Source organism: Giraffa tippelskirchi, chromosome 1 (genome assembly GCF_054371585.1).
Source record: "Giraffa tippelskirchi isolate mGirTip1 chromosome 1, T2T-mGirTip1v1.2.pri, whole genome shotgun sequence".
NCBI classification, from domain to species: Eukaryota; Metazoa; Chordata; class Mammalia; order Artiodactyla; family Giraffidae; genus Giraffa; species Giraffa tippelskirchi.
In genome coordinates this window covers 31,341,430-31,365,825 of record NC_137275.1, presented here as the reverse complement: position 1 = coordinate 31,365,825, position 24,396 = coordinate 31,341,430, and the positions used below count along the sequence as shown (strand labels likewise).

The 24,396-nt window shown below is 37.8% G+C and overlaps 1 protein-coding gene and 1 long non-coding RNA gene across 2 annotated transcripts in view; one reads left to right on the top strand and one right to left on the bottom strand.

Moving 5' to 3' along the window:
• LOC145544748 (transmembrane protease serine 11A-like) overlaps window positions 1-6,936 on the bottom strand; it is a 44,165-nt gene extending 37,229 nt beyond the window's left edge. Inside the window, exons 1-2 of the mRNA XM_081587885.1 lie at window positions 6,817-6,936; window positions 5,011-5,129 (exon numbers count right to left, since the gene is read on the bottom strand). Coding sequence (XP_081444011.1) covers window positions 5,011-5,129; window positions 6,817-6,895 — 198 coding nt within the window. The 5' untranslated portion in view covers window positions 6,896-6,936. The remainder of the gene's footprint in view (window positions 1-5,010; window positions 5,130-6,816) is intronic.
• A 6,111-nt stretch (window positions 6,937-13,047) lies between these two features.
• LOC145544782 (uncharacterized) lies at window positions 13,048-23,464 on the top strand. The gene is made up of 3 exons (XR_014081644.1): window positions 13,048-13,126; window positions 13,766-13,824; window positions 21,141-23,464. It is a non-coding gene; the product is annotated as an uncharacterized LOC145544782 (long non-coding RNA).
• Window positions 23,465-24,396: the final 932 nt, after the last annotated feature.

Here is a 24,396-nt window from a genome sequence, read left to right as displayed (position 1 = left end):
CCATTTCCTTCTCCAAGATATACACTATAACTCATTATATAGGAGTTAATAGAAATGATTTAAATGTACATTTATCAATATGGATAGAGTTTAAAAAAAAACAGATCTGGGTAAAAAAGTATTAAACAAAAATAATGCAACGGTCAAATATTTGCTTCCTGCCCAATTCATAGAAGCCCCCTTATGGCTCAGTCGGTAAAGAGTTCTGCCTGCAACGCAGGAGACCTGGGTTCAATCCCTAGGTTGGCAAGATCCCCTGGAGAAGGAAATGGCAACCTACTCCAGTAATCTTGTCTGGAAAATCCCATGGATGGAGGAGCCTGGCAGATACAGTCCTAGGGGTCGCAAAGAGTTGGACATGACTGAGTGACTTCACTTTCACTTTCACTTTTCAATTCATGTGTTGAAGTTCTAACCCTCAACGTGAAGGTCTTAGAAGGTGGGGCCAGTAAGTGAAATTGGAGGAAAGATGGCAGAATAGAATGATGTGAGTTCACCTCTCACAAAAACACCAAAATCACAACTAACTGCTGTATAACCATCCACAAAAAGAGTAGAATCTACCAGAAAAAAATATTCTACATGCAAAGACAAAGAAAACATATCACAAGATGCTAGAAGGAGCACATTTACTATATAATCAAACCCCATACTGGCTGGGTGGGCTTCTCACAAACTGGAAAATAATTACATTGCAGAAGTTCTCCAATAGGAGTGAGAGTTCTGAGCCTCACTGGGGGCTGGGGCTCTGGGGGTCTGGCATTGAGAGGGGGAAGCCCCAGAGCATTTGTCTTTGAAGGCCAGCAGGGCTTGAGTGCAGGGGCTCCTCAGGACTTGAGGAAATAAGGACTCTACTCTGGGACAGTGCACACGAATTTTCATATGCACTGGGACCCAGGGCAAAGCAGTGACTCCATAGGAGCCCATAGATCTACTTGCAAGTCTTACAGAGTCTCCTGGGGAGCCAAGGATCAGGTGTGCCCCACTGGCAGGGCAAGGACTTTGATGATGGAGACCCCAGGGAATATTCCTTGGTGTGTGCTCCCAGGGATTGCCATTTTTGCACTGAGACCTGCCCCCCTCCCAACAGCCTGTAGACTCCTGGAATACTTCAGGAGTGCTGGAATACTTTAGACCAAACAACCAACAGGGTGGGATCACAGTCCCACCCATCAACAGACAAGCTTTCGAAAGCTTTCCAGAGCACACAGGCACATCTAAAGATTGGCAGTAGCACAATGATGGTGGGGGACTTTTACACCCCATTTACATCAGTGGACAGATCATCCAGGCTGAAAATCAATAAAGAAGCACAGGTCTTAAATGATGCATTAGGACAAATTGACTTAAATGATGTTTGTAGAGCATTCCGTCTGAAAACAGCAGAATACACATGCTTTTCAGGTGCACATGGAACATTCTCCAGGATAAATCACATGCTGGGTCACAAGGCAAGCCTTGGTAAATTTAAGAAGATTGAAATCACATCAAGCATCATTTCCAACCACAACAGTATGAGATTAGAAATAGATCGTGGCAACCCACTCCATTATTCTTGCCTAGAGAATCCCATGGACAGAGGAGCCTGGTGGGCTGTGGTTCATAGTGTCGCAAAGAGTCAGACATGACTGAAGTGACTTAGTGTGCACATAAGAAAAAAAGCTAAAAATTACAAACACATGGAGGCTAAACAATATGTTACTAAACATATTGGGGAAGTTCAATACAATATTACCTCAGGAAGTAAGAAGAATCTCAAACAATCTAACCCTACACCAAGGCAACTGGAGAAAGAAGAATAAGCAAAACCCAAAGTCAGTAGAAGGAAAGAAGTCTTAAAAATCAGAATAGAAATAAATTAAATAGAGAAGAAGAAAAGAACAGAAAAGATCAATGAAACTAAAAGCTTGTCCTTTGAAAAGACAGAAGTAACTGATAAACGTTTAGCTAGACTTCGCAAGACAGAAAAGGAGAGGGTTTAAATCAATAAAACTAGAAATATAAAAGAAGTTACACAGACACAGAAATACAAAGGATCATAAAGAGGCTACTACAAGCAATTACATGCCAATAAAATGGACAACCTAGAAGAAATGGACAAATACTGAGAAAGGTACAGTCTTCTAAGACTAAACCAGAAAGAAAAAGAAAATATGAACAGACTAATCACAAGTACTGAAATTGAAACTATGATTAAAAAACTCCCAACAAACAAAGTTCAGGACCAGATGACTTCACAGGTGAATTTTATCAAATGTTTACAGAAGATTTAACACTTAATCTTCTGAAACTATTCCAAAATTTGCAGAGGAACGAATACTCCCAAACTCATTCTTTGAGACTAGTATCACCCTGATACCAGAACCAAAGATATATTTAAAAAAAAGAAAATTACAGACTATTATCACTGATGGATATAGATACAGAAATCCTCAACAAAATACTAGCAAACTGAATCTAAGAATATATTAAAAGGATAATACACCATGATTTCATGCAGCCATGAAATTAAAAGATGCTTGCTCCTTGAAAGAAAAGCTATGACCAACCTAGATGGCATGTTAAAAAGCAGAGACATTACTTTGCTGACAAAGGTCTGCAAAAATTAAAAAAAACCTCTCTAGATAGTGGGCATTGTTTTTTTTTGGAAAAAAAAAATCCTGTCTGGATAGTGGTCATAGAGGGAACTTAACATAATAAAGACCATGTACAGAAGGTGGCTTTCTCTCTGGTGACTCAGATAGTAAAGAGTCAGCCTGCAATGCAGAAAACCAGGATTCGATCCCTGGGTCAGGAAGATTCCCTGGAGAAAGGAATGTCAACCCACTCCAGTATTCTTGCCTGGAGAATTCCATGAACAGTGGAGCCTGGTGGGCTACAGTCCATGGGGTCACACAGAGTTGGACACAACTGAGCAACTAACACTTTCATAGGAGGTGGGGCCTTTAGGAGGTGATTAGGTCATGAGTCGGATTAGTGACTTGTAAAAGGTATCCCAGAGGCCTCTAGCCTCCCTGCTCTCCACCATGTAAGGATACACCAAGAAGTCTGAAGTCTGCAATCTACAAGATAGTCCTTTCCAGTACCTGAGCATGTTAGTGTCCTGACTTCAGTCTTCTAGCCTCCATTACTGTGAGAAATAAATTTCTGTTCTTTGTAAGCCACTCAAACTATGGTGCTTTTTTATAGCAGTCCAAACTGACTAAAACAAGGAATTTATAACACAAATAATAAATTAAAAGCATGAGCTATACAGAAAACAACAACTGTACTTTTGTAAGAATTATTATAAACAAAAGAATATATGTGAAATATATTATAGTTGCCTGCAAGGGGAGGTAAATGAGAATAAAGGAGAAGAAATAAATAATAGCAACTAGAGAAGGAGGGCTTCCTGACAATACAGGAGACACAGGAGACATGAGTTCAACCTTGAGGTTGGGAAGATCACCTGGGAGAGGAAACGGCAACCCACTCCCATATTCTTGCCTGGAAAATCCCATGGACAGAGGAACCTCGAGAGCCACAGTCCATGGGGCTGCAGAGTCAGACTTGACTGAACACACACGCAAACTCAAACAAACAAACAAACAACTAAGAAGGGACTTGCATGCTCTCATGATGATAATGTGTTATCACTTAACAACCTTTGTATCTGAAGTTCTTTCACATCTACAAATGTATGCTTTACTGAAGCTTCGAAGTCCACTTTCTAACACTAATAGATGCACCTCTATAAGTGCATTTCTTTCACTTTCTTTGAAAAGATCTACTGCATTCCTCTCAATTTACTTCAGTAGAAACAATGTCAGCCTAAAGCAATACCAACAATGTTGGCTGTAAAACATAAAACAAATTTTAACTTTCCTGATAAATTATAACTATTTCTCAATGTTCAAAGAAATGATGTCTTTTTAACTAAGATTAATTAATTATTAGTACATTCACATTGAGGAGGTTTTGTGGAGTCACTCAGGGTCAGAAGAAGAAAAGGGGTACTGGGGTATATAACCAAGTTTTTTCTGGTATTGCTCATTTTTAAGGTGTTCTGAATATAGAAGAATGGAGGGTATATATAAATCTATAAATGTAATTATTGATTTGGGGGAATGAGACTGCAAGATAGAACATATGTGAACAATTTAATGAGAATTGAAAATATAACTTATAAACCCCATCAATAATATTACTGTAAATATGTTGCAACTGGGTATCCACATGGACAAAGATCAAATAGTGATATGGAAAAATGAAATTGGTTTGAGAAAGAAAGGAAATGTCTTGAATAAAAAAAGATTCTTTGACTAAAACAAACCAACATACCTGACATTTCCACTCTTTTAAAATAACCTGTGCTCTGTGGCTCCTTGTCAAGGAAGTTAACTTGACCTTAGTTTTTGAGTGAGGGTTCACACACATCACGAGCAGAGCTATTATACAAATGAGGGATATAAGGACTGTCCTGTATTTCAATTTTAACGAAGTTGTTGGCATTACATTTCAGTATTTCACAATATGTCTATGATTTCTATCTTAATTAGCATGTTTATGAGATAAAATGAACGTTTATAATCCTCTTTCCTTTTTTCATTCTTAAAAAATGGTTTAAATCTTAAAATGTGGTCTAAAAAAATCATGTGGTTTTACATATAACCACTTCTGGTATGATTAAGCTTTTCATTTGGTTAATATTGTGATAGAATGGAGGAGTGATGGGCTGGGATACCTTGGCTTCTGTTCTCTGACTTTTAAGTGAGGTGGTTGAGTTCTATAAAGAGTGACTTATCAGAATCACCCATTTGCCAGATTGTAGATTCCCTTAGCCCCTTCTCCCCACCCATCCATCCCATCAGACACCGACTCAGAAGGTCTGGAGTGGGGACTTGGAATCTGCAAGATAATTCTGGTACAAGTGGTCTTAAAATCATGTTTTAAGAAATAGTAGGGCAAACAGCTAACAAAAATTCCTTCCACCTGCATTATTTTATGATAGAATTTTATCTGACTTACCAGGTTTTCACTAATCTCCCGTAATTCCATAAACTGATATGGGCTGTTTTGTCCAGAATTACGGTTGCCTCGTAGATCTGAAATTTTAAAAGTGGCATGATAATACTCCATTTTCTGGTCTGTGATGAAAAGAAAAGTTATGAAATTAAGTGGTTTTGAGGATAGATTTTGAGATCTAAGGCCCAACTATGATGGGACCAATATGAAGTCTTGAATATATATCTGAGATTTTACTTTAGTCTAATAATAAATACAATAAAAATAATGATTAATGCTCTATGTTAATATAGTTGTTGTTGTTCAAACAACAAGTCTAAGATTGGCATCACCTTCATTTTACAGATGAAGAAAGTGAGGCATGAGGCATTGAATAACTTGCTCTGAGCTGTACAACTAGTGAGTGGCTATCCAAGTTTAAACCCAGACAAGTATAGCTCTAGAGGTGGCATATTTAATTACTATATTGCTTCTAGCTGAGGTGAAATGTATACCACCTTATAACCTACAGAAAGTAGAGGTAAATGAGTATTTTTGTAAATTTTGATTTGTAATGGAAGAACCGGGGACACTAAGAAAGATGTGAAAAGAAAGGCAGGGAAAAGACTGTCTGAGGCTGGAGGTGAGAACAGTGTGTGATAGGAATGAATCAATCAGATCTCATAGGAAGCAGTGAAGACTCCTGAGGAATGGGATAATTTTAGGAGTATGGTACTCGTGGGCAAGAAATATACAGAGTTAAAGATAGAGAATGGAGCAACCACAGAACTACCTCTCTCCTTAGGGAGCCATGGATCTAGTTAAGAAAGGGGACCTAACGATGGTCTGTCTCTGAGGGACATCTCTGGACTTGGTAGCACTTTTTTTGGCCCCTCCAATAACTAATCTATATGGTCCATATTATAATTGAACATTATACTCATAGTAAAGGGACTTCTATGTGTTAAATGAACTGACCTAAGAATCTTTTGCCACTGGTGTAAACTACAGATAGGGTTATTATATGGGGCCCAGAACAATGTATTTAGAAGCCCTGTAAAGTTCCTAAAAGAATCTTTGCTGTTCCACCAAGTCTGGGGAAAATGACAACAGATAAGTCCATTCCAGTAAAAACTAGTTTTTTTATCACATACATCTCTGTGAGATTGACATTGTGGGCATTTGTCCAAAATATTTTGCATTCTGCAGAGTAATGAAATATAAAGAGAATTCTGAAGTGAATTTTTGTGGAATTATAAATATATCAGGTAATAGAAAAATAATCCCTGAATATTGTTTTTGAAAGAGTAAATTTTTTTCTGTAAAAATAAGTAATCATGTTGCATCATACTTGTAGTATATTAATCATTTCAAAACTCATTATCTCATTGGACATGTGTTTTTTTTTCCCTCTAGAAATGCCAATAGACAGAAAATGCTGAGTAAAAAAGCCAATTTTAATCACTAATTCATCAAAATTTTTCACTTGCATATACATGAATGATTAGAGTTTATTATGATTATTGGTAAATTTTAGACAATTAATATTTCAATCTTTTGTATAGACTCTCAAAAGAATACTAAACTGTGAGTTCCAAGGAGGTGAGAAATTTATCTGCTTTGCTTAATGCTGTTTCTTGGTGCCCTGAAAAATACTCGGACATACTAGACAGTAGGTGATGAAATGACCGAATAAATTAAACAATTAAAAATGTGGACGTTTACTAGTGAAAGTACATTATATTTGGATGGAATTAAATTTACATATATACAAATGAAACATTACAGAAAAAAATGAAGTCAAACAACGAAATCCATAATTTTACCTACCAGAGACTAAGAAGTGAACCAGAAGACCGATAGCCACAGCCACCACTGTCAGTAAAAATACAATGAGAAGGGCAGTCATCCATGGTTTCAAACCTCTGCTTTGGGTGTCAAATCCTGCTGCTCTGCAAAAAGGAAAACTCACCAGTTACTCTCATGTTGCAATGGTTACAGGCTTTCTGGTTCTCCTTGGATAAGCAATATATTGCTTTAGCGTACCTCAGCAAGAAGACAGTTGTCTTGAATTTATGTCAGGGTTGGGGTTTCCCTGGTTGTGCTAGTGGTAAAGAATCTGTCTGCTAATGCAGGAGATGTAAGAGAGGTGGGTTTGATCCCTGGGTCAGAAAGATACAATGGAGCAGGAAATGGCAACCCACTCTAGGATTCTTGCCTGGAAAATTTCATGGACAGAGGAGCCTGGTGGGCTACAGTCCATAGGGCCATAAAGAGTTGGACACGACTGAGCGACTGAGCACTTAATCAAGGTCACTTTGGCATTACCAGAGGTATTAAGAAGATTAGGATCTGAGAATCCATGCTAGTGCTCCAAGCTTCTATTTCTAGAGGCATTGGATGGATCTCTGTGGTGGCCGGTCTTAGCATGTGGTACAAAGTAGTACCTATGCTTGAGAAAGAACTATTCCTTCCTTCTTCAATAGTCTTTTTAAAAATCTCTTTATCTAGCTATAGTTTTAAAGTTTACAAAGTGATTTCAAATCTATTGTCTTATTTACTTTTTATCTTTCATGTTTAACTAATATAAAAATTTTCAGATGCAGAAATTTAGGAAAAATATTACACTAGAACATCCCTATATTCATCACATCATTTTATCAGTTGTTAACATTTTGCTATAATGGCTTTACTCATTTTTTTCTTCTGTATTTTAATGTAAAGTAGGAAATCATGATTTTCATAATACCAAATCCATCTTCAGATTTCCTTTTTTGTCCCTATTATATTTAGAGATGGTTTGTACAAATCAAGGACCTTTATGGTAGCATGGTTATTATGTCTTTTAAGTCTTTTTCAATATTATAGTACTGATCACTTTTTAATGACATTGACTTGTTGAAGAGATCAAGCCAATTTTCCTTTAGACTAACCAGCTTCTGGACTTGTCTGAATATTTTCGTGTGATCTCATTTAATTTGTCATTTCTTGTGAGTTTCAATTTAGATCTAAAATACTTGATTAGATGTATTTTTTTTTAGATAATTCTTTTATTGTATATATTACATAGGAAATTGCATATTTATCAGTATTGGGGAAATAGTAGATATCTTTTTTATTTTTATTTATTTATTTTTTTACTTTACAATATGGTATTGGTTTTGCCATACACTGACATGAATCTGCCATGGGTGTACATGTGTTCCCCTTCCAGAACCCCCCTCCCACCTCTCTCCCCATCCCATCCCTCTGGGTCATCCCAGTGCACCAGCCCCAAGCACCTTGTATCATGCATCGAACCTGGACTGGTTAGATTTAAATTCATTTGGCAAAATATTTCAAAAGTGATACTGTATATTTTATATTGCATCATCTCTGGATTAGAGGAAATTAACACAGAGGAGGAAAAAAGTAAATCTTGGCTCTTCCTCTAGATATGCTCAAGAATAGTGCTAATTACATCGTATTAACTTTATTTTCATGTATATTAACCTATACTTACCTGTGAACTCCTCAGTGTGCTGGGTTTCCCTGGTGGCTCAGATGGTAAAGAATCTGCCTGCAATGCAGGAGACCCAGGTTTGATCCCTGGGTGGGGAAGATCCCCTGGAGAAGGGGATGGCTACCCACTACAATATTCTTGCCTAGAGAATTCCATGGACAGAGGAGTCTGGTGGGCTACAGTCTGTGGGGTTGCAGAGTCAGACACAATTGAGCAGCTAACTCTTTCCTCAATGAGTTAAACTAGTCTTATTCATTTTTTTTAATTATTAAGATCTAATTAGGTATCTAGTACAAAGTGAAAGTTTTATAAATCCATGAGAATCAGGCAGGTATTACATCAGCCTTACATATGAATTAAGTGAGGTTGAGAGAGAGGATATGGTATTTGTTAGAGTCAAGAGTCTTGAAAGGACATGTAACTCATTTTCTAGTGTTCCTTCTCTGTGATTTGCCATTGTAGTCAATTTATCCCTTTCATTAGAATTTATCTTTTTGTGTGTGTATATTGATAAGCTGAATTCTTTGGGGGCAGAAGCTATTTTTCACATTTTACAAAATTTAGTGCACTGATTTACTCTAAGTAGTAGATGTTATTTAATCACTAAGCCATATCCAACTCTTTGCAATCCCATGGAGTATGTCCAGCCAGGCTCCTCTGTCCTTGGGATTTTCCAGGCAAGAATACTGTAGTGGGTTGCCATTTCCTTCTCAAGGGGATCTTCCTGACCTAGGGATCAAACTCGAGTCTCCAGCATTACAAGCAGATTCTTTACCACTGAGCCACCAAGGAAGGCCACTCTAATAGACTTTTTAATAAAAATTGATTTACAGGAAATTTTTTAAAATATAAAATATTTTCATATATAAGTGCCAGCTTAAAAAATACAAACTATTTGGATCTAAATAGTTAAGGTGATAGTTTTGGCATAAAAATTACATTTAGCCAATAAACCTAGTAGAATTCGAGAGACTTGAATTCTGTTGGTTATGGAAAATACTGACAATGCACATTTGACTGATTAAAAAGAATCTAGACAACTCTCTATGGAAAGCTCTTTCCACAAGAGCTAAGGTGCCAGAACATAAAAACAACAGACAGAAGCTTCATGAAATATTACATTACTTAGCCTCTTAGCTGACTTATAATCTAAATTCAGAAATGAAGGATAACTTATAGACTATTTAGTACAATGCAGCACATTTTCTAGTTAAGGAAGCTGAGGCCTACAGATGATTAAGTGACTTCTTCAGTATAGAAGAACTAGCAGTCATCTCAAACTCATGTCTTCTAACTTCAGGGACACTATTTTTTTCTCAGTGCCAGAGTAACACCCACCCTCTCCCCAATGCTTATTGCATTTTAATACTTAGCTAGATTTTATATATATATATATATATATATATATTCATATCAGACTTCCCTGGTGGATCAGATGGGAAAGAATCTGCCTGCAATGCAGGAGACCCAGGTTTGATCCTTGGGTGAGGAAGATCCCCTGGAGAAAGGAATGGCTACCCACTCCAGTATTCTTGCCTGGAGAATTCCATGGACAAGAGGAGCCTGGTGGACTACAGTCCATGAGGTTGCAAAGAGTCAGTTCATTCTTCATTTATGATCATATATGATCATTTATTTTCTTAGAGAATCTTATCAGTGTATCTTCACTTCATTCAAAACTAAAAATAGACCAAAGGAGAAAGGCTAGATCTCAAGGAGATTCACAAACTTTCAAGTTTATCTTCCCATCATAACATAGTTCCTCTAAGTAGTACAAATGGAGAAAGTAGACACAGCAAGATCACATCCCCACCATCAAGAGTTATGCAGACTCACACTGTTACTATGAGACAGTAGGCAAGAGAATTGTTCGACACTCATTGACATGCTTCTCCAAGTGCCCTGGCAGTCACGTCCACGAATCCCATACAAGGAGCTGTGAACATCGGGGGGCAAATTGTGGCCAACAGACAGGGGTGATACATTGTCATTTAGAGCATGTCTCTTTCTTCAGAAAACCTTTAGGGTATGTATTGGGTGCACTATGCCAAATTGCGAAAGCTGCAGGATTCATTAAGCATAGCTACTTAATCCTATATGAATAAATTTCAACTCAATATTGACTTTGATGAATATGAACAAGAAATGCATGAAAGCAAACATACATCATCAACCACCCCTTATGGAGAGGTTCTGCTAGTGATTTGCATCATATCACTTCAGATTTGAAAGGAAATATACTTCATAAAGCCTTTTGGAATTTAGCCTGTTTGTAAGTAGAGATGCTTAAGCATGTTTTTTTACCTGGTTTACCTGCACTCATTAAACAAACAGTGGTGTATTAATTTTCTGTTGCTGAAACAATTACTGCAAAGTTAGCAACTTAAAACAACAGTCACTTATACACTCACAGTTCAGTACATGGCATGGCTGAGTTCTCTGCTCAGGATCTCATGAAGGTGAAATCAAGCTGTTGTTTGGGACTGCAGTCTCATCGAACATTTGTGACCCTCCTCCAAGCTCACTTAGGTTTTAGGCAGAGCTCAGTTCCTTGACACTGAACCAGGATTCCTATTCCCTTGCTAACTGTAGAGTCAGAGGCCTCTCTTGGCTCCTAGAGGTTAACCACGTTCTTTGCCATGTGGCCCACTCCATCTTCAAAGCCAGCTATGGGGGATCTTCCTCCCATCAAAAATCTCTCTCACATTCTGAATCTGTTTCTCTAGGTAGAGTCTTGTTCTTTTCAAAGGTGTCATCTGATTAGGTTAGGCTTACTAATTGTCATCTCTCCATTTAAAAGTCAACTGATTGGGAATTCCTTGGTGGTTTAGTGGTTAAGAATTTACCTTGCAATTCAGGGAATGTGGGTTCAATCCCTGGCTGGGGGACTAAGATCCCACATACCACGGAGCAACTAGGACTGTGTCTCAACTACTCAACTGGCGTGCTCTGCCACACATGCCACAACTAGAGAGTCCACGCACTGCAAGGAAAAATCCTGAATGACGCTATGAAAATCCTGTGTGCCACAACCAACTAAGACAAGATGCAGTCAAATAAATAAATATTACCAAAAAAAAGTGATTTAAGATCTTCCTTATATCTGCAAAATCCTCTCACAACAGCACCTAGGTTAGTGTTTAAATGTGAAGGAATACATACACAGACATGTGGGAATCTTGGAGGCTCTTAGAATTTTTTCACAATGGAAAATATAACTTTCATAAAAAGGGGCAGAAATCTGCAGCCTTCAGAGGAAAGCATGTGAGATATAAAATATTCTCTAATTTTTGTGGAGTTGGGAGAAGACTATTAAAAGGGAATTCTATTTTAATGATAAAATTATAAGACTATTTTATTCAAGTAACAACTTGGGAGAATACAAAGTGAACTCTTATAACGTAGAAAAAGAGCAGAACGTAATCCCTAGTCATGACCTAATTAGCACGGTGCATTCCTTTAAAGAAAGCACAAGTACAGAAGACATTTATTTAGAGTAACGTAAGCAAAAATCTGTGTGAAATCCAGTTTATCCATTACCTTCATTAAGTTTGATTGTTCATTGTTTAAAAGAGTTTATTTATGGTATGATTTTTCCAAAGATGTTATCAACAAAAACATGGTGATAATATGAATAATTTTGTGACTTTGCTCTCTGCAAATCTGAAGACTGAAGAATATACAAAGCAGCATGAATTGTTAATGATCAGAGTTGGGCTGTTCATTTTCTCAGTAACCAAACTCTAAGCTGATGACTTTTAAATATGTGAGTTCAAAGATGACTTGAGTTAGCAAAAGACTTCATGGATCCCCTCCTCCATTAAGATCCTCCTCCCTTCCTAAAAAGACCTCCCCTGAAGGCAGTCACTTTGGCTTACTCCATAGTCAACTACATGCCCTTTACCATTTTATCTACAAGCTCTGAATCTTTACTTTTTAGCATTAGTTTTCTGTTTTCTTGTAGTTGCATGTTATCATTATACAAATCTAGATACATGTGATCATTATACAAGTGCCAATTTACAGGCAGGTTATATTCCCATAAATCTTCATAGAGACAGTTTTATGAGGTTTAAGATACACTAAATGATTTGGAAAGGTTTATTATTGCTAAACTTTTGATTATTGGTTAGCTTCCCAGGCCAAACTGTAGTCTACTTGACTCGTAACATAATTGTCAAAGGTGCTAAATGCATTGAATTCCTGGGAGCCAATTAGTACAGAAAACTTTGCTCTATTTTCCTAGTCTGGCACCCATCCCTGGAGGAACATTTTTATAAACCAAAGTGCCAAACTCTCCTTCCATCAATAAAAATCATCATTCCCTTTGAGCACCTGAACTCAGTCATTTGTTACAGAAAAACAACGTTTCATGGTGATGTAATAGGCCCTGATATGTGATATCTGTCTGGGTACTCTGTGACTATTTTAGAATGACATTTAGTACCAAAGGTGATAAGATCAAGCGCTACTACTTAGCAAGTGCTGTCTTCATAGAAAGTGTTGATTTTACCCTCCAAATGCTCTTGTCAGTAGAATTATTTATCTTCATTTTACAGGTGAACAGTTTGCTCAGCTCGTGCAGCCAGTTGCAGAGATCGTACCTAGTTCTGGCCCAACTCTTTGCAGAGGAGCCTGGTATGTTACAGTCCATGGGCTCGCAAAGAGTTGGGCATGACTGAGCGACTTCACTTTCACTTTTCACAGAAAGGAAGAAGATGTGAAAGCAAAATCAAATTCAAGCCTTGCCACAAAGGAGATGGGTCATCCCTCTGACCAATAAAACACCCTCAGCCTTCACTTCATAAAACTCTTCACCTGCCTTTTACACTTCTTGGTAGTCCACACATTATTTATTTGGATTAATAAGAAGACTGTTCTATAAAAGGAAAAAAATCACAAGTGTGATATTATAGAAAAAAAGGTATCTGGGTCACAGTGGCCAGAACTAGGTACTATCTCTGCAACTGGCTGCATGAGTTGAGCAAACTGTTCACCTGTAAAATGAAGATAAATAATTCTACTGACAAGAACGTTTGGAGGATAAAATCAACACTTTCTATGAAGTGTTATGATGTATTTATAAAGTGAAGGCAGAGGGTGTTTTACTGGTAAGAGGGACGACCCATCTCCTTTGTGGTCAAGCCTTGAATTTGGTTTTGCTTTCACATCTTCTTCCTTTCTACTGACTTTAAATGCTTGTGAACTCTCAAAGCATAGTATGGTATAGAACTCTCAAACTATACTATAGTATAATATTCCCTTTTCTTTCTCTAGACAGTAGCAGAGGTCATCTAGAGGTGAGAAAGAGGAAGGAAAAAGGGCTGTAAAAGCAGGTATGTATGAGGAGAATTAATAACCAGATTTGGGCTTATCTGGGCTCAGACAGTGAAGAATCTGTCTGTAATGCTTGAGACCGGATTTGATCCCTGAGTTGGGAAGATCCTCTGGAGAAAGGAATGGCTACCCACTCAAGTATTCTTGCCTGGAGAATCCCATGGTCAGAGGATTCTGGCAGGCTACAGTCCATGAGGTTCCAAAAGAGTCAGACATGACCTAGAGACTAAACAGTAACAACAGATGTATTTACACCAGTGTGCTACTCCATGCAATGCTTCATTGTCAGAAGGTTAAAAAAAAAAAGAAACAAAGAAAACTTTTAATATTCCTTCTGTATTTAATTCCCAACTATGAATGAAGTGAGGGCTGTGACAAAGAAGGAGGGGCAAAATTGAATAAAACATCATTGTGAGTCCAGACCAAAGAAAACCGTCTGTAGAAAATAATGAAGAGATTCAAGATGAATTGAATTCAGGTGACTCAGAAAAAGAAAATAAGAACACCAGAAGAGACAAGACCCTACTTCTTCACCTATCTAGGGAAATGCCTTCACTCTGGTCCAAAAAAAAAATGATTGCACTGACCAAAAAGGAACATGACTGAGCATTTGAGGCTGGAAGAAGAAAATGTGAACTAAAGGGGATTAAGAACACCTTTCCTGGAATCCCTGTGGACGTATTCATCCTCTTGGTGGGATCCTCCCACCCCTGCCTCTTCCTGGCATACAGTTACTCACTACTCATCACATCTTCCTGTTGGGCTGGATTTGCTCTGAATCCTGGCACCTCTGTCTTTCCTCTAGTATCTACCCAGCCCTAATGAGTCCCTTCTAGATTTCCCTGTTCTGATTCAGTAAGGGGGATGTCTCTAGCCTTAATCTGAGAAATGACCTGCATTTAATTCTCTCACCTTCACATATAAGCAAAATAGGGAGTTTTATTGTGGTAGTTTAGCACAAAGTCTAAATAAATGGCATTGAATTTAGATTTCAGATTAGAGATAGAACAGAGTCACATGTTAGTTTTTATTAATGCAACATGATTGAACCCACGTGTACTGGCTCAAGATTGCTTGCTGCTGCTACTGCTAAGTCACTTCAGTCATGTCCGACTCTGTGCAAACCCATAGACGGCAGCCCACCAGGCTCCCCCGTCCCTGGGACTCTCCAGGCAGGAACATTGGAGTGGGTTGCCATTTCCTTCTCCAGTGTATGAAAATGAAAAGTGAAAGTGAAGTCGCTCAGTCGTGACCGACTCTTAGCGACCCCATGGACTGCAGCCTACCAGGCTCCTCCATCCACGGGATTTTCCAGGCAAGAGTACTGGAGTGGGGTGCTATTGCCTTCTCCACCAGATTGCTTAAATCCCAACTATTCTACTCATTAGCCTGTTATGTAGGGCTAGTTACTTTTTCCTCTATAAAAATGGAGATAATAATACTGCTTGATCAAAGAATTGTTGTGATAATTAAATGAGCTAATATAATGCAGTGCATATGTAGCACCTAGCAAGCACTATGAATTTGCTAAAAACTAACAAGACAGTAAAATTTAATTGATAATTTATACAAATTTAGTGATCAGTAAGTAACATGGAGGTTTTAGCCTGTTATTTTAACTCTGAAGATACAGTTTTTGAGTATATTAGAGAAAGAACTTGGCAAATTAACAAGTTGATTAAAATGAAAGCTCAAAATGAAATTAAAGTGTAAAACATGAATGCATGCAAAGACTTTTCCAGGAATTTTTCTCTAAATGAGGATAATAACAAGGAGAAATCTAATTTTTGCATTTATGAAGTGATAGAAAGAGAGAAAGTTGCTCAGTCGTGTCCAATCTTTGGGATCCCATGGGCTATACAGTCCATGGAATTCTCCAGGCCAGAATACTGGAGTGGCTAGCCTTTCCCTTTTCAGGGGATTTTCCCAATCCAGGGATCGAACACAGGTCTCCCACACTGCATGTGGATTCTTTACCAGCTGAGCCACAAGGGAAGCCCAAGAATACTGGAGTGGGTAGCCTACCCTTCTCCAGCAGATCTTCTCAACCCAGGCATTGAACCGGGGTCTCCTGCATTGCAGGCAGATTCTTCTATCAACTGAGCTATGAGGGAAGCCCAGGAAGAGAGGGATGCCAGTCGTCTGGGTACAGAACAGCAATCTCAGATGAAGAAGTCATTTGATATTTTACCTTTTATAAGAGAAATAATTGAGATTTTAAGTGAATGCATCACCCAACTAAAAAATTTATAGAAAAGAGTAGGGGTAAGGATATCACTAAAGGCAAATGCAAGTGGATATTCATTGCAAAGTTGGAACACTAAGGACTATCTCTGAAAAGTCAAGAAGGTCACAAAACCCACAGAAAAAGGTCCAAGATTTAACAGACAGAAACAGTGAAGATATGAATCAAGTATATTTTGACACAGTTTCCACATTGAATTTCTTGTTAGTAGAGAAGTAAGGATGGTCAGCACGAGTCTAGAGCGTATTGTAGAATTTGTGTAGGTTAGACATAGGGCGTCATAGTAATTATTCAGCATTTGCTTTGCCTCAATCCTTAAGCCTGACTGGCCAACTCCTGCAAATCCTCCAAATCCTGGATTAATGTTCCTTGAGTTTATCTTAAAGAAACCATAAAAATTCAGTGTTTCTCACTGTCCCCTTTGTCATGGAAGTTCTAAATAATAGCACTGATTCCCCATATCTATAATTTACTTCCCTTAAGCTGAAAACATTCCTCTAAACACATAAATATTCATTTAAAAAGAAAATTTTTGGTGTTTATAATCATGAGACTTGATATTTTTAAAAGGATACTTCGGAGAATGTGAAATAGGAAAGGTTGGAACCACTGCTTTACAATATCATGATTTCCATAGGCATGGAATATACATATTTAAATTCAATGAATTTTAATAAGCAAAACACTAATGCTAGACATTTGCATTTGTTTATTTATTAATTTGTTCAGCAAATATTTGTGGAGTGCCAATTTTGTGTGAAGCATTGTAGACCCATCTAAGGATCTCAGAGACCCTCTGACAGCTACTATTTGCTCACTAAAGAACTGATCCAAATGTGTACTTTATTAGTGAGGAAGGAAACCCAGTGAAGTTCACTGGGCTTAGTGGCTGATCTTGTGTCAAGCTCTCATCTTTGAAATTCCCCAGGTGGAATCCTTGCCACCTAGAGAGGCTGCAAGAGTCCAGGAAGACTGGACTTAAGGATTTGTGGGTTGCAGTGCTCTGATTCTGGTATCACAGCTCTGTCAGCACAGAGAAGCCCCGTAACATCTGTCTTCCTCAGATTCCTCATTTTAAAATGGTAGTTGATTTCTGTTCTGCTGATTTCACAGGGTTGTCCTGACTATTATGAAATATAGTCATATACATATAAATGAAATAATATATGTAAAATGTTTTGGAGATGGCATACATATAAGCAACGGTGAAATATTATTGTCATCATGGATGTTTAAAACCACTATTTTAATTGTATCAAAAGTTATGCCAGTAAGCAAACCTTACTTTGAATAAAAACCTTGAGATAACTTAGTTTCCTTTTATCTTTAATATTTAATAGGAAAAATTTTAGAGAGTAAACATATTTTCCCCAACCTTAATTCATCTTCTTTCTCTCAGCAAGAAGTCCTAACATTTCCAGATAAAGGCAAGTGTCTCAGCAGCTTTTGACCTCCCAATCTGCATTAGTTCCCAATGTCTGACTATAAGGTGCAAGAAAAAGCAGGTGAAGGTAAAGTGTTACAGAAGATAAGTTTAGTCAGATTGCTGAAAGGAGGCTTTTGTTAAACCAAATTAACACCTTCTTCTTCCATCCCCTCCAAAATCAGAAGCAATCAGGACACTATGTAATATAGTTTTTCATTAACTTCTTCTAAAATCCCAACTATTAAATTTGGCAACATGGAATAAAGCTAATAATGATTTTAGCACAAAAATACTCATTTTATCTATAAAGGTTAATTAATCCATCTGGTATAATAATTTCTGAAATCTTACAACATCCAGTGCAGAGTGAATCCACTGAGGACACCTCACAGGCAGTCCTCCGGATACACTGAGAATCTAGCCATTGACAGAGAGTAGACAAATAAGCCATTACTAAAGAAAACTGAACTTACCGGAACATCATCTGCAGGAGGAAGAATATGATCTCAAGGTGTGTGCCCACTCAATCTGACCTTCTAATCAACTATATGACATCTCTAGATATATTAGAGGTCTACGGCTGGAAGAAATAAGGAAACGAATTACAAGCACTTCAAATGAAACTAGTTTGACAAGTCTGAACAGAGAAGCCTCAACCCGTAGAATAACTTGAAGAAAAGAGCCCAGAGAGAGCATAGTCCAAACAAGAAAGCAATATTTCTTCTTTTTTTTTTTATATTGACTAATTTTGTTAAAGGAGAAGAAACTGGTTACCAGGATTTGAGTGAGAAATACCTTAGGAATGCACTAGGATTAAGAGTTTAAAGAAGATTATTGGTAGGTATACAAATATCTTAAAGAAACCTTCACATAAAAAGCTCTCAATAAAAGCAATCAGCTATTCTTAAAGCCTAGATTTACAATATGACTCAGGAAATACTGTTAAATTTTTGTTGAACAAAAAATTGCTTCCTTCCATATGCTGAGGCTTCCCTGATAGCTCAGTTGGTGAAGAATCCACCTGCAATGTAGGAGACCCTGGTTCGATTCCTGGGTTGGGAAGATCCACTGGAGAAGGGATAGGCTACCCACTTCAGTATTCTCAGGCTTCCCTTATGGCTCAGCGGGTTAAGAATCCGCCTGCGATGTGGGAGACCTGGATTCGATCCCTGGGTTGGGAAGATCTCCTGGAGAAAGGAAAGGCTACCCATTCCAGTATTATGGCCTGGAGAATTCCATGGACTGTATAGACCTTGGGGTTGCAAAGAGTTGGACACGACTGAGTGACTTTCACTTCACTTCACTTTCATATGCTGCCAACTTCTCTCTCACTTAGTACTCTCTTGATAAAAAGATAACTTTAGATAAATCCAACTTTTTATGATTCTACCCCTGTAACTTATGCAGATATACAAACCTGTAGAAAAACACACAAACTGATAGATCTAATTTTAAATTTCTGTCTGTCATCCTAAAGTGGCTCCTAGTGCTGCAGGCAGCCAGTTTATAGTTCATAGGCCTTTCCTTTTCTCCCACTCCTGAACAGCAATTTTTCACCTCGCTTCTTCACTCAAATCCCTTCACTTCTCACTATTAGCTGATGACTTTGCTTCCTACATGATTATGTTAGGTTGCAGAAGCTGCTGTCACAAATTACAACGAACACAAAAAGTTAATCTCTCACAGTTCAGGAGACAGAAGTCTGAAATCAAGGTGTCATCAGAGCTGCACTCCCTCCAACGGCTAAAGAGAGCCCTTCCTTGCCTCTTCAAGTTCTGGTGGCTCCAGGAATTCCTTGGCTTGTATCTGAAAACTCCAAACTCTGTTTGAGTCCTGACATGGATATCTTCTTCGTTCTCTTTGTGCTCCCTCCTTTTCTGTCTCTCTTTTTTAATGTGATAAAATATACAGATCACAAAATTTACCATTTTATTTATTTTATTAAAGATTTTTGGATGTGGATGATTTTTAAGTATTGAATGTGTTACAATATTGTTTCTGTTTTATGTTTTGATTTTTTGGCTCTGAGACATGTGGGATCTTAACTCCCTGACTGGGGACTGAACCCACATGTTCTGCAACCATTGCCATCATCCATCTCTAGAACTTTTTCATTTTCCCAAACTGAAACTCTGTACCCATTATACACTAATTTCTAATTTCCTACTTCCCCTAGACTCTGTCAATCGCTATTCTATTTTCTGTCTCTATTAATTTGATGACTCTAAGGACATTTAAGCTACTTCATATTAGTATAATCATATAGTATGTCTTTTTGTGACTGGCTTATTTCACTTAACATCCTCAAGGTTCATCCATATTATAGCATTTGTCAGGATTTCCTTCCTCTTAAAACTGGAATTCTATCCCATTGTATACATACATATCACATTTTATTTATTCATCTGTTGATGTACTTGAGTAACTTGAGCTACTTCCACTCTTTGGTTATTGAGAATAATGATGCTATGAATATGGATATACAAATATCAGTCCCTGTTTTCATTTCTTTTGGATATATACTCAGATATAGAATCATTGTTCATATGGTAATTCTCTGTTTCATTTTTTGAGGAACCACTGGTTATGGACTGTTTGTGTCTTCTCAAAATTCATGTGTAGAAATACTAAACCCCATGTGATGATAAAGGAGGTAGGACCTTTCATAGGTGATGAGGTCATGAGGGTAGAGTCATCATGAATGAGATTAGAACACTAATAAAAGAAACTCCAAAGAACTCTGTTTCTTCTTCTGCCATGTCAGATCACAGCAAGAAGATGGCTATCTAAGAACCAGGAAGCAAACTTTCAACAGTCATGGATTTGCCTGCACTTTGACCTTGAACTTCCCAGCCTCCATACTGTGAGGAACAAATGTTTATTAGTAAGCTACCCACTCCTTGCTATTTTTGTTATAGCAGCCAGAAAGGACTAAGACATGTCATACCACCTTCCATAACAGTTATATCATTTTATATTCCACCAACAATAAACACGTATTCTAATTTCTTCATATCTTTGCCAAAGCTTGTTATTTTCTGTTTTTTTTTTTTTTTAGGGGGGGTATCCTGATAGATGTGAAGTGATATCTCACTGTCGTTTTGATTTGAACTTCCCTAAAGATAAGCGATATTGAGCCACACGTATGTGTGTGCTTAGTCACTCAGTCATGTCCAACTCTTTGTGACCCCATGGACTGCAGCCTGCCAGGCTCCTCTGTCCATGGGGATTCTCCAGGCAAGAATAATGGTGTGGGTTGCCAGGGGATCTTTCCAACCCAGGGATCACACCCAGGTCTCCCTCATTGCAGGTGGATTCTTTACCGACTGAGTCATCAGGGAAGCCCAAGAAAACTGGAGTGGGTAGCCTATTCCTTCTCCAGATCTTCCTGATCCAGGAATCAAGCTGGGGTCTCCTGCATTGCAGGTGGATTCTTTACCAGCTGAGCTACCAGGGAAGCAACATATCATGTGCCTATTGCCATTTTGTGTATCTTTAGAGAAATAGCTGTTTAAGCTTTTTGCCCAGTTTTGAATTTGTTTGGTTGTTTTTTAGTTGCTGAGTCATAGAGTTTCTTTATATATTTTTGGCTATTAACCCCTTATTTGATTTTCAAATATTTGCTTTCATTCCATGGGTTCCAGAAAAACATCTATTTCTGCTGTATTGACTATGCCAAAGCCTTTGACTGTGTGGATCACAATAAACTGTGGAAAATTCTGAAAGAGATGGGAATACCAGACCATCTGACCTGTCTCTTGAGAAACCTGTATGCAGGTCAGGAAGCAACAGTTAGAACTGGACATGGAAAAACCGACTGGTTCCAAATAGGAAAAGGAGTATGTCAAGGCTGTATATTGTCACCCTGCTTATTTTACTTATATGCAGAGTACATCATGAGAAACGCTGGGCTGGAAGAAACACAAGCTGGAATCAAGATTGCTGGGAGAAATATCAATCACCTCAGATATGCAGATGACACCACCCTTATGGCAGAAAGCGAAGAAGAACTAAAGAGCCCCTTGATGAAAGTGAAAGAGGAGAGTGAAAAAGTTGGCTTAAAGGTCAACATTCAGAAAACTAAGATCATGGCATCTGGTCCCATCACTTCATGGGAAATAGATGGGGAAACAGTGCGAACAGTGTCAGACTTTATTTTTTTGGGCTCCAAAATCACTGCTGATGGTGATTGCAGCCATGAAATTAAAAGACGCTTACTCCTTGGAAGGAAGGTTATGACCAACCTAGATAACATATTGAAAAGCAGAGACATTACTTTGCCAACAAAGGTCCATCTAGTCAAGGCTATGATTTTTCCAGTGGTCATGTATGGATGTGAGAGTTGGACCATGAAGAAAGCTGAGTGCCGAAGAATTGATGCTTTTGAACTGTGCTGTTGGAGAAGACTCTTGAGAGTCCCTTGGACTGCATGAAGATCCAACCAGTCCATCCTAAAGGAGATCAGTCCTGGGTGTTCATTGGAAGGACTGATGTTGAAGCTAAAACTCCAATACTTTGGCCACCTGATATGAAGAGTTGACTCATTGGAAAAGACCCTAATGCTGGGAAGGATTGTGGGCAGGAGAAGAAGGGGATGACAGAGGATGAGATGGTTGGATGGCATCACCGGCTCGATGGACATGGGTTTGGGTAAACTCCGGGAGTTAGTGATGGACAGGGAAGCCTGGCGTGCTGCGATTCATGGGGTTGCAAAGAGTCGGACACGGCTGAGAGAATGAACTGAACTGAACTGAACTGATTCCGTGGGTTGTCTTTTCACTCTGTTGATAGTGTCCACTGATGTACAAAAGTTTTAAATTTTGACATAGTCCTGTTTATACATTTTTTTCTTTTGTTGCCTGTTCTTTTGGTGTCATGTCTAAGAAATTACTGCCAAATTCATATCATGAAATTTGTCTGCCATACTTTCTAATCCACTGCCACAGATATCTTCTATAAGCATCTGACCCACAAATCTCTTTAAATATTTATTATAATTCTGATTTAAAGTTCTGCTTTCTGGAATAGTTCTACATGGTATTGTTTCTGATATCTCAAATTTAAAATGCCCAAACAAGATATTGTTCTCTAATTTCCTTCATCCGTTCTCGGTTCTTCTACATCTACTAAATTGTCATGACTTGCTTTTATTCTCTTCAAAATCTTCTTATTAACATAAGAATCTATACCCCACCTCCACTAAGTCACAAAATGTTAACAAACATCCTCCTAAAACAATGAATTACAACAGTTATTTGGGGGTGAGGGAGATGAAGTAATGTAACCATTTACTCTAGATGAATTTTATGCTGAAGTTAAATACATGAGCAAATCACACTGAAGTAGTTCTGGTTGAATTGAGCAGGGCATAACTGGAAGCCCACTTACTTAGCATCTCTGTCTCCTGAGAGATGGTCCCCACGAAAACTATTGCCCTAGTGATTTCAGAAGACTGTTTACCCTGCTCTATGCAAAAGAAAGAATGTGGCTTGGGTTATAATCTAGAAATATCATTGGCATCGATATCACACTGTTTACATCTTACATTAAGTAGAAAAAAGGAAGAACATTTGTTAATGTATTAATTTCAATAAAAATTGTGAATTAATGCAATTACAGGTATTAGTTATAAATATAAGAATCTATTAAAATTAAAAGATTAATGTTCAAAACCTTCCTCTGAGAGATGAAAATATGTCATTTATTTTGCATAGAATGCCAGGGTCATAATTTACTGTTTACTCTAACAACCTAGTGAAATTTATTCAAAGTGAGAACACACTCTCTCCTTCCTTTAATAATAGAGATGGGTCATCAATTCCCAAGACTGTGAAGGCTGACAACATTACTCGAGCCTGTATGCTTTTCCTTCTGGCATAAGTCTTCTACTCTCATAGCTAAACTATTGTTAAATGAAGATTTTCTGTGTTCTTGATTTTTAGCTTGAACTTGAAATTATATGGGAAAATTAAAACTTTTCCAGGTTATCTTATCTGAAGAAAATGTAGAAGGAAACAATTTGAAATTGACTTTGTGCATTATATGATATATTATAGAATTTGGGGGTCATAGGACAAGTGTATACATAATTTAACTAAAACTGACTGCGAATATCAGTAGTTCATGAAAGGTTTACATCCTTCCTTGCACTTGCCACTATTCTACTTGCTTATTAGGTATAAAGCTATGCCTTACTTTTGCTCTAACTGTATTTGCATAATCTCAATACTAATTCTTGAAGCATTTGCTTTATATGCTTGCTTCTTTTTTATAAATTGCCTTTTCATATCATTTGTCCATATTTCTAATATGGTTGTTCCTTTCCTTGTTGATTTGCAAGAGTATTTTGTATTTTGCTAAAAACTATCATTACCTTTTCAGCTTTAAACATTTTAAATATCTTTTTTCCATTCTATCCATGGTGTTATTTACCTAACAGAAGCAGTATACAAGAACACAGTAGGCTTATTAAGGCAAGCATATTCTTAGAAAATGTGGGACTTCTCTGATGGTTGATTTTAACTTGAAGACTCCCCATTGGCTTGGCCAAATTTTCTGGCACCTGCACTGCCATGTGATACTTTTTCTCCTAACTCCTCTTTTCCCCCTTTACTATACAAATTTCGGACCTGAACTGCATCCTGAAGGGTCTCTTTTCCTCTTCCAACATATGTCTCATTTTTTTTCACAAAAATTTACCCCTATAAATCTCTTGTGCCTTAAATCTAACTATGGGGTCTGATTGAGTGATTGCAGAAAATTGAAGACCAAAAAATTCATTTCCCCACCTATTGGTAAAGAGGACATTCTGAGTGGCATGTGAGGCACAGATAATCCCTAGCTGGAGGTGACACCTAATTTGCTAATGATTTCGCCAACAGTGATCTGGGAAAATTTCCT